The sequence below is a fragment of the Hippoglossus stenolepis genome, chromosome 24 (assembly GCF_022539355.2).
Source record: "Hippoglossus stenolepis isolate QCI-W04-F060 chromosome 24, HSTE1.2, whole genome shotgun sequence".
Classification (NCBI taxonomy): Eukaryota; Metazoa; Chordata; class Actinopteri; order Pleuronectiformes; family Pleuronectidae; genus Hippoglossus; species Hippoglossus stenolepis.
This window is the reverse complement of record NC_061506.1, coordinates 6,217,874-6,228,797: the sequence shown is the minus strand read 5'-3', so window position 1 is coordinate 6,228,797 and position 10,924 is coordinate 6,217,874. Positions and strand designations below refer to the sequence as shown.

The 10,924-nt window shown below is 46.0% G+C and overlaps 2 protein-coding genes across 3 annotated transcripts; one reads left to right on the top strand and one right to left on the bottom strand.

Moving 5' to 3' along the window:
* Positions 1-3,250: 3,250 nt before the first annotated feature.
* On the top strand, positions 3,251-6,032 carry LOC118103426 (DDRGK domain-containing protein 1). Its single transcript, XM_035150357.2, has 8 exons — positions 3,251-3,470; positions 3,911-4,060; positions 4,235-4,362; positions 4,453-4,554; positions 4,653-4,775; positions 4,857-4,895; positions 4,979-5,084; positions 5,602-6,032. Exons 1-8 carry the CDS (start codon positions 3,383-3,385, stop codon positions 5,760-5,762), a joined length of 897 nt encoding a protein of 298 aa, XP_035006248.1. The 5' UTR covers positions 3,251-3,382; the 3' UTR covers positions 5,763-6,032.
* Positions 6,033-6,266: 234 nt separating this feature from the next.
* On the bottom strand, positions 6,267-10,914 carry cars2 (cysteinyl-tRNA synthetase 2, mitochondrial). 2 transcript variants are annotated; one of them, XM_035150354.2, is made up of 15 exons: positions 10,450-10,914; positions 10,320-10,370; positions 10,104-10,221; positions 9,830-9,901; positions 9,551-9,656; positions 9,387-9,467; positions 9,041-9,170; positions 8,768-8,901; positions 8,488-8,555; positions 8,323-8,389; positions 7,832-7,970; positions 7,532-7,655; positions 7,163-7,261; positions 6,594-6,782; positions 6,267-6,506 (listed from the first exon to the last, which is right to left on the bottom strand). In XM_035150354.2, exons 1-15 carry the CDS (start codon positions 10,662-10,664, stop codon positions 6,411-6,413), a joined length of 1,689 nt encoding a protein of 562 aa, XP_035006245.2. In that variant the 5' UTR covers positions 10,665-10,914; the 3' UTR covers positions 6,267-6,410. The 2 variants fall into 2 exon arrangements, with proteins under 2 accessions (XP_035006245.2, XP_035006244.2); XM_035150353.2 differs by having other exon boundaries at positions 6,594-6,785; positions 10,450-10,912.
* Between the last annotated feature and the right edge of the window lie 10 nt (positions 10,915-10,924).

The window sequence follows — 10,924 nt, the reverse complement described above, 5'->3', positions numbered from 1 at the left end:
CTTGTCTCTGCACCTCTTCCTGTCTTCCTCTTCCTGCCTCTCCATTCGCCACCACTTCATCCTGGTGTCTGCTTCTTGCTCTGTCCCTGCTGCTGCACCTGCACGGCCGTCACGTGCGACTGAGGCCACAGTGACCTCTAGAGGTTGTACACAGAAGGAAGGGGGGGGACAATGGTGCTTCTCTAACTGTACATTGCAGCTTTCCTCTGCAAGGACGTCCCACGAGAGGACGCTCTGCAAGCTCTGCACCCCTCCCCCTTGTAGATCACCTGAGTGGAGAACCAGGAAGTAAGAACTGCGGCAGATGTAGTGTCCTTCGATCGCTCACCTTCAACTTTAGACCGTCTCAGCCGCGCGCTTCTCTCATTCTTAGCAGAGCACAAGACAGCATCTGATGGGCAGGTTGCAATGAGAATCTGTTCCCTAAATGCAATCATGCTCATCTGACAGCAGAGGCACATTTACAGCTCATAGTAAAATGTAATGCGGCGTAGGGGTCTGCAGGGACAGACTCATCATCCTGACATCATATGTCACTGATCATACACACACACACACAGACACACACACACACACACACACACACACACACACACACACTTGCACTCTTCTTTTACCAGCATGATGAAATGTGTTATTAGTAGCAACAAAACATTTCCCTTTACAATACTGAACACATAGACAAACACTGACATACACACACACACACATACACACACACACTCATATATAGAGAGAGGGGGGGGGTGTCAGATTGCAGTCGGTGCTCCAGAGCGAGGCTGTGTCCTCCAGATGTCACTGTTGATGGAAAAGTACCATCACAGCCAGCGGAGCCTCACATCCTTCTCTGGGAGAAGGGATTATACGATTAGGCCGTCCTCACTTTCAATTTCTCTCCTCTGTCCCCTTCTTGCGTTCGGCTGCTCTTCTCCAACTGAAAACCTAAACTGCTGACTGGGACATTCTTTCAGCTCCTGCTGTGCACGCACAGAATGAGCTCATTGCACTTCACCGTCCCACGTTCACATATATACACCCACATCTCTTCTTAAGCACAGGTGACCCCGTTTCCTTGTGCAATTCACTCTCTGGCCATCACTAAGCCAGATACACCTTACATTTCAGTGTGTAGCCCCAAAAACACGGGATCCTACACTTCCCATAATGCAACTGATCAGTGTCCTTGAACTGAAATTGTCCATGAGTGGTAAAAGCACGTGTGTCACACACATCACATCTCCAGTTCGAAACAAGTTACTTGTTCTAAATTAGTATCAAGCCAAGTTGCGATAAACCTGATGACATCACTATGACATCATTGGGGTTATTATAAAGCTTTAACTATAAGAATGTCAAGCTGAGAGGGGCCCTGCCTTTATTTGTTTAGCTGGTGAAATGTCCCTTAAACCCCACTCTGCTCTACCTTCAGGCCAACTTCAGTGATGACAGAGCCACTTCCTATTGGTGGATGAAGACCATGAGATGCTTTTAAAGGCTCTGCATGCAGATAAGGTTCATGTTTTTTATCCTATGAGGGTTTAACCAGTTTTTTTGTTGCCACCAGGCAGAGGTGGAGCTTCGAGGATCCTGTTGATGCCTTGTGTAAAAAAAGCTCATTTATCATAAGCTTTCAAGTTTTAATGTCAATAGTACTTTTATAAGAATGTTCTTGTTTCAACGATTATGTTCTAACTTTCTTTTTAATCTACTGGTACGGGTCACTTACCCTCAAAAATAAGAACGCAGGGTATTGCAAAATGGCTGGCACCACCCTGACTGACCTTCATCACCTGTCCAAGGTCAAGCTTTTAAAGAAGGCCTGAACAATCCTAGACTGTCCTCACCACCCTACTCCTCCAGTCTGCCTGCCAAAGTGTCTGCGAATGATGGGTATAAATTAAATGCATTTACCATAGTGAGAGGAAAGAAACTCCACATCACGGGAAATAGCCTATTGTGCCCGAACCGCATAAAAAACCAACAATGCATTGCTGATGCACAAGTTCTAGTTCTGAAAAAGTGCAAACAGTAAAAGCACTGAATAAACCTGGGGATTATGGGATAGTGTTCATATTGCTCACAGAGGATTGAAAAGGCTCATAGTTCACATTCAGGGGCCCCAACGTTTCATTTTGTCTGGCTGCAGTTTTGTCATAGTGTTTAGTGTGATGGTTTAATTACTCACCATGCATGGAGCTGGGGATGATGCATTCAGGTGTGAATCACTGAGGAGAGAGCGCAGCACTGTGAACATGATCTCCTCTCCAACTGGATGGATGAGGTTATGCTGGTTCATTCTGTGTGTGTGTGTGTGTGTGTGTGTGTGTGTGTGTGTGTGTGTGTGTGTGTGTGCGTCAGAGCTGGCCACAGAGAACCTCAGTGAGCAAACACATACACACAGACACACACATAAACACATTCAGAGAGAGAGAGAGAGAGAGAGAGAGAGAGAGAGAGAGAGAGAGAGAGAGAGAGAGAGAGAACCACAGGAACTGTACTGCTCTAGTTTCCTGTTAAAGGAGAAATGTAAAGATCAGCACTTCAGCATCCCTGGCGAATGTGACACCGCTCCTGTCTGCATATAAAATCATGTGTGTGTGTGTGTGGGTGTGTGTGTCTGTACTCATTTTGTTAACTCTTCAGGAACAGTAGACCTCATGGGGACCAAAGTCCGGTCCTGATGAGGCAAAACGTCTTTTCTGAGGTCCTGGTTAAGGTTAGAAGTAAAATGTTAATTATGGGTTAGGGTTAGGCATGCATATTGGTCATGGTCAAGGTTAGGCTGTTTACAACGATAGCCAATAGAAAGTCCTAATAAGGATAGCTGACCAGAAAACCTGTGTGTGTGTGTGTGTGTGTGTGCAGAGAGAACTTCTCACAGGCTGTTCACACCCATGTGCACATTAGTGATGTGTGAGTAGATGCCTGCAGTGGCAGCACGCCTGCCACCTAGTGAAAGTCAGACTGCACTGCGTGTGACCTGAGAGTGGGACAAAGTGCTGAATTGTTGAACTGAATCTCAGATCTGCTCAGGTGGCCTCCTTCCTGCCTACCTACACACTTTTATATTCTATTAATAGATAAAAATGTCCAAGCAGAACATAAATCTTTTTTCCAAGGTGCAGTGCAAGAATGAATCATAGAAAAAAAGAAAAAAAAACAGAATTTATACGTTCTCCATTGATTTATTTCTTTAATAATGCTCAAGTGCCAGAGTGCATGTCCTTACTCCGGACAGTAGGTGGCAGCACGCGTCGTCTGTGCTGGTTGTGCGACGCTCACATCGACAGAGAAGCAGCTGAACACCGAGGAGCAGAAGACTGAAACAAACGTGGAGGATTGTTTAACCCTCGCTGGGAGTTTATTGTAGGAGCAGATAAAGATGGACGTGGCTCTTTATATAATAGCCGCTGCCATCCTGATTGTGCTCATCGCGTTCGTGCTGAAGGTGCGCAGGAAAACACAGGAAGGTGAGCTAATGCTAACACTTGTGCTAACAGTGTTTACCAAGCTGCTGCTCTGACGTGAGGTTTGTGAGACGTGCACGATCACCTGTGTCACGTGTACCTTTTAATGTTCTGGTAAACATTGAAGCACTGGAAGGAAACAGAGGGGATCGAACCTGTGAACTTTTTAGGCTACGTCAGCTTTGTGCTGTCAAACTACGGAAGCTGCAGTAGGACATCCCAATCGGGAATCCTCCTTTACTACAGCCAAGCTTATTCCAGTTCTAACTGTAATATACAGCAAAAGAGGAAGTGCTTTTAATAATAAACACTGAGTGGAATGAATACAAGTTCATTGTTTTATACTTTAAAATCTGTCATGTAATGTATTTCTGTATCAACATCAGCTCTATGAAGTCATGGTTAATGCAATAATATGATATGACTCTATGTTGTGTGATCAGAGGATGAGGAGCAGCAGCGGGATGTCGTTCGGGCAGCGGGGCGCCCTCAGCTCGCGGCGGAGGAGCGAGGAGCGGGCATGCCTCGCAGGAGGAGGAACCTCGCCACGGTGATGGCCAACAGACGACCACAGAGAGAAGCTGTGGAACAAGGTAAACCCCCGTAACCTGTGTCATGTCACTGTTAAGACCAAAGGTTGAGATCAGGTCATCACATGTTGGGCATTTTTGGGCTGAATGAAAAGTTTTTTCAATCAGATTTATGCTTTTTTATAGTCACAAAATACAAGGGCATGTGATCTATATGATGTGTGCTGTGGATTTCAGAGGAGGAAGATGTGGAGGGAGAGGAGCCGGAGCCGGAGCAGGAGCAGCAGAACTTCCAGCTGCCAAAGGTTGGAGCCAAGAAGCAGAGGAAGCTGGAGGAGAAACAGGCCAAGAAAGCCCAGAGAGAGGTGAGAGAGATGCAGTGCATGCTGAGCTGCTCACACTGGGAACGTGACAAAATGATGGACACTTGTATTGAATTGGGTTTTTACTTCCAGTCGGAGGTGGAGGAGAGGGAGGAGAGGAAGAAAATGCAGGAGCTCAGGGAGCAGGAGCGACGGCATGATGACGAGAGGGAACGACGGCTGGAACAGAAACAGGTGACGCACTCGGACCTCTCGACGTCTCTTTTCTCCTTGTGTGTTCACGACGAAGAGACGTTGACTTTAAAACTGTCTGTGGTGGCATTTAACCGCAGGAGGAGGAGGAGCAACGAGCTAAAGAGGAGCAGGAGAAGCGGGAGGAGGAGGAGTACTTAAAACTCAAAGCCTCCTTCACCGTAGAGGACCAGGGAGAGGAGGAGCAGCTCACTGAGGACCAGGTCAGACTATTTTAAAATTTGTACTGAACAAATAAACGTGTTTGAAATATGACATAATAAATGTTTGTGTTTTATTCTTAGTCCCGCAACCTGCTGCAGGAATTCATTGATTACATCGAGGTGAGACTGACTCACTCTACACTCTCCAGCCTTTACTGTCGTATGTGAATATATTGAAAATAATAAGTCCCTCCGTCCTGCAGAGCTCTAAGGTCGTCCTCCTGGAGGACCTGGCTTCTCAATTCGGGATGAGGACTCAGGATGCGATCAGCAGACTGCAGGACCTGTTGGCTGAAGGCTCCCTCACAGGTGAGTGTGAGCAGGGCTGATCTCGATGTAGCTGCACAGAGTAAAGACAGAAACGTGAGCTCTCATGGTTTGAATCAAGAGTTAATAAGAGAGGAATGTTGCCTTGTCTTAGAGAGAATCCCTTCCTTCCAGAATGTGAGCCGAGCCTCTCGCTCATGGCTCTTGGCTTCACTCCAGATCCACTGTAGCCAAAGCAGCTCTTATCTCTGAAGCCTACTGTGAGCTGTGTTTTCATCTGAAGCCTGTGAAGCAGGAAAAAGTTAATGCTCCAGTTCGCAGCTCAAATTTATACAACACAGGAAATACAGAGAAATGAAGGTCTGATGTCGACAGTCTGAGTGGTCAACTTTTTCTTCTTTTTCTTCAGACGCGTGGTTTTTGCAGTTTGAGAGCAGGACCTATTGATTTCACGTTCAGATTTTGTATAAAAATGTGTATGTTTATACAGTATATATTTATATTCAATACACACATGTATAAATGTATGTTGTAATTTGCTGGTTTACGTTTTCTGCAGGAGTGATTGACGACAGAGGGAAGTTTATCTCCATCACTCCAGGGGAGCTGGACTCCGTGGCTCAGTTCATCAAACAGAGAGGCAGAGTGTCCATCACAGAACTGGCTCAGGCCAGTAACTCTCTGATCAACCTGACGCCTGAGAGCCGCAGCTCCGCCTGACTGCTGCAGGACCACACGGCACAAAAATCTGGTCTCAGATCAGTGTGAAGATTTCGCCCGACAATTTGTGGACAGCGCGTGCTGCTTCTGTTCAGCGTCTGGCTTCTAATATTATTATCTGCTGTGCTTCAAGTACAGAAGAGATGAGATGTCAGGCTGCACATGAACCAGGACTTATGTTTGATAAATAAAACAAAATAATATAAACACATACTGACACACTATATGCAGTGTGTGACATTAAAAAATTCATGAACATTTGAAAGCAAATACTTGCTTTGTTGCATCATGTCTGAGTTGGGTCTTATTAGTCATGTGACTTTTATGGTGATGTCATCTAACGGAGCATCACCCCTCCCACACGAAGCACATGTCTGACACCTACGTGGTGACCCCTGGAATCTATTCAGCACTTCCTACAGGACGCAGTGTTCAGAGTGCGCTGCTAGATCACTGCTTTTCACATGCGCTTATATTAATGTGATGAGTCAAACATTTGCACCGTTATTTAAATGTAATTTTATTTGCATTGATTCAATGAATATACTCTGGTATTTACAGTTAACTTAAAATTTATTACACCTTCTAACGATGAGACAATGAATTTAATCAAGATCTCTGAGTGGGTCTCAGAGCCAGAGGCCGACTTCAGCTGGACGTCTCCTGTCCTTGATCTTGGACTCTCTGTTCAGTCTGTCTCTGTTTTCCCTCAGTTATCTCCCACGTAGAGGTGGCTCCTCTATCCTGAGAACAAGAAACACACATCAGTCTCACAGTAAACATGGAGGGAGATGCTAAGTTTTCATTTGGATCAGAGCCACCGCGGCATACCTTTATCAAAACACCCAACGGCGCCAGGTCCTTTCTGATGGTGTCACAGGCTTTGAGGAGAGGGTTTCTGAGGGATGCTGTAGCGGGATCGTTCCGATGAGCGAGTGCCAAAGCTCTGACTTCGCTTCGGAAGTGAGTGAGCTGCTCCACGACGCCCTGCAGATTTCCAGAGCCGCTCGCCACTTCAGCCTGCTGCACGTGACGGCAGAGAGAAGAAACGTCCGGTGATAATCTGACAAAAAACAAAGCTGTCCCACTAACAAGTGCAATGTGTGGATCCCAAGCCTCATATACACTCACTGAGCACTTTATGAGGAACACATGCTGATTCCAAACTGCCTCAGTGGCCTCCAGAGATCTCAAGATTGCAAACAATGTGAAGTGTGAAGAGTTCAGAGGGAGCTCGGAAGACGGATGGGGATGGATAGATGGATGGCCAGTGTTAGTGTAGTGTTCCTAATAACCTGCTCAGTGAGTGGGTTTCTCTCATGTGCACACATACACCATCTCCCTGCCAGATGAGAATCTCAAAATCTGCACATCTGGATATTTCATCCACATGTTCTCACCGTGCCGTGCAGCAGATCGATCCCGAACATGTCCAACACCTCTCTCATGTAGCTCACCATCGCTCCGAATACTGCAGGGCTCCGAGCCACTCCGTCAGCCTGAGCGCACACACATTGCTATATCACTTTTAAATTGCCTTTGGTGATAAGCTTATTTGCTAGTCAAATACACAGTAGGCCTATCTATCCAACTTTTTAATGGTAACGACCCCATAGTCTTTCTTCTAGCAACTCCCCTTCAGGACAGGGGTTACGTGTTTAACTCCACTGCTGGTGAGAGACACTGACTTGCCTGCAGAATCAGCAGTAACCTTTATTCTCTTATGAAATCCCAGGAGAGTCACGTGTGCAGTGAGACAGTAACTTTACCGTAGATACAGGCTGCAGCTGGCGGTTTCCATCATGAACCAGATTCATCACAGCGCCGATGGCTCGCTGGGTGTCGAAGTCGTCTGCCAAAGCTTTCACCACACTGGATTTAGTCTCAGCCAACCTGAAGAAACACGATTTATAAATAAGAATACGGAATACATCTCATTCATCACAGGAGACACATTCAGGACACAGGTCAGGTGTGAACAGATGAGCTTAACGCTGTCTGCTTGTGATTGGATCTCTCAGGACGGATGTTCGGTTTAGGTCTGAAAAGAGTGAGGAGAAAGCTACTACCTCTCCCAGAGAGAAGCTTCGTGTACAGGGGAACACTGCAGCTGACCCCGCATGTAGGCCTGAGCATCATGGAGGAAGGTGAAGATGGTTCCCAGGGACGTCCGAGCCTCTGACATGTTGTTGTCACTGTAGTCGATACCTGAGGAGACAGCACCGGAAATCAGGAACATTCTACTGTTCAGACAGGACTCGATGACAGGGGGGTGGCTGGACTGTGCCACTGGAACAATAAGCTACTTTTATAGTCAACTACATTACATCACATCCAGTACTAGAAAAACAATTCGTAAGATAATTGATTAATTTTGCATTTAAATCAAATTCAAGGTTAAATAAATATTCCTTATGGTGATACGCCTTGAGCAGCGGTTTTGGCTCGACCATCTCATTCCCCTACTCTCTCACCCTGTTCCCTGTCTCTCCTTCACTTGCAATATCTAAAAGGTATAGGCCCAAAAATATATATATATATAAAATTATTTCTTTCGTACCTGATCTGTATTTCGTCATAAGACAAAACATCCGAAATTCATTGGCAGAGTACGACTGCAGGAAATCCTGATGGAGGACAAACCAAACAGCACTGTTAGAAATACAGGTCCTTATTATCACAGCAGTTACTGGGGAAAGAAATGAGTGATCCACAATGACCGTACCTTGATGGTGATATAGTTCTTTAAAGATTTGGACATTTTCTCGGCACTGCCTTTGAGGTGCAAGTGTCCTAAAAACAACGACAAGAACAAATCAGGCAAACTCTTCTTGGAAACAGAAACATGGAGTAGATTAAAGTCATGATCTATTAGGGGGGGATATGATCACTCAAAAAGTCTCAGAGTCCTTTCCAAAATGTTCAAGCTAGGTTTGTCCTTGTTCAGAAACAGAAACGAGGATTTCATAAAAGCAGAATCTCCTTCAGAATCAATGTGGACTTACCCGAGTGGAGGAAGTAGTTGGCCCACTGTCCACACTGGTGATAGGCTTCACTCTGAGCAACCTCGTTCTCGTGGTGAGGGAAGGCCAGGTCAATGCCTCCAGAGTGGATGTCCAGCTGACTCCCGAACACACCGCTTCAACCAGCACAGAGACAAGCACACAGTTAACTCACTGGTCTGACAGGTTCCAAGAGACTAAATTGAAACATCTGTATTATTATTATTATTAATCTAATAACACTTTTGACGCAGACAGGTTATTATGGATCCAAACCTAGCGATGGTGGAGCATTCAATATGCCAGCCAGGTCTCCCTCTGCCCCACGGAGATTCCCAGTAGGGTTCCTGAGGTTTGGACTGCTTCCACAGAGCAAAATCCCTGGAGTCTCGTTTGTTTGAGCTGCCTGGAGAACCACACAGTTTGTTGTCCATTGGTTAAATGTGTCCATACAGTGAACTCATGCAGGACAAGCAGGGCCAGTAATCACAGAGTGGGGGAAATGGACAGAAATTCTCAATTAAGAACCCAAATTCAAATCTCAAACCTGAATACGAGTATATTATGTCTCCTTCTTCTTTCCTATAATACATTGTAACAAAATGACTGACACTCCACTCACCAGGTTCTCCATGAGAATCCACAGCTCCCGCGAACTTGCCGTAACGATCCCCGATGGACCGAATGTCAAAATACACATCACCTGCAACCAAAGCCGTTCACAAATGGTCACTCGGGTGCTGTGGAGATGGCAGCCATTCAATTCACGAGTTACTTATCATTCACCTTCTTTTGTGGCATAGGCGTGTCCATTTTGGATGATGCCTTCGATGAACGCGACAATATGATGCACGTTCTCAGTGACTCTTAAATACACTGCAGGAGGAATCACCTTAAAAAAACAACAGAATACAAAACACACGTTTATATCAAAAGAGAGGTGCGGTAATAACGTACGTAAGTAGTATTTTTGCCATGTTGCAAAGTTGAGTTTTAACATTCTAAACTAGGAGCAGTAGTGAGTAAATGATTCTTTAACAAAAATAAACATGAAGCATGACAAACCTTTAAGGACAGCATGTCCCTCTTGAATTCCTCCTCATACATTCTGGCTATGATGGTTGGAGATACATTCTCCTACAAAGACAAAGATTTTCTGAATGAACACACTTTTATTTTAATAACTGATGGCACCAGGCAGAGACAAGAGAACTAAGAATGTCATTGCATTGATAACTTCCTATTTCTGCATATGACAATAAGTCTTTGAACCTTGACCTTTTGAACCTTGAACCTAAAACCAGCAGAATCACTGGGAATCGCATGCCTGTGATCTCACCTCCCAACCTCTTTTGATGATTTTGTCATCGATGTCAGTGATCACCATGGCATGGATGACAGTGGTCCCAAAGAGCCTGGACAGGACCCTCTGCAGGATGTCAAACCGGACATACGAGCTGTGACAGCACACACACACACACACACACCAAGCTTTTTAAGACATTTACTGAATGGTTCTCGTACAAAAAACAAAGTTGAGAGTGTGAATGTTTACCAGGCGTGACCCAGGTGGGCATGGTCGTACACGGTGGGTCCGCAGCTGTACCTGAGAACACCAGTGTCAGGTTATCTGGATCTCTCTGCGGGTTTAAAGCAACATGGATCACATGTGGATGTTTCCCTACCAGGTAGCTACTCCCTCCGTGGCCACGACCAGCGGCTCCTTCTGTTGGGTCAGGCTGTTGAACGTCTTCACGCCGGTGTCAAACCCGGCGGGTTGAGTCCACTTCTTCCCCGAGACACCGCAGCGGGGTGTCTGTGGTCCGGCGACGGTGCCCAATGCCCGGCGGAGGAGCCTCGCCTCCCGCAGCACCGACCGCACCGGGTGCCCCCACATCATGACAGCTGGCTGGGGGCGAAGCGGCACCAACACCCTTAGCTTAGCTTAGCCTAGCCTAGCTGCTTGTCCAGCGTTGGCAAACAGCAAAACAGTGAGTAAAAAAGTTTGAATTTAAGCTATTTAATTTGATTTAGTATAAAAATGTTCAACCTCCATTGACACATGTTCCCGGAGATATTTACTATTACTTTGCTGTCACGCTAATTCGCGTCGCCGCCGCACGTCTCGCGAGACTCCGATACCGGAAGTGTTCACGCGTA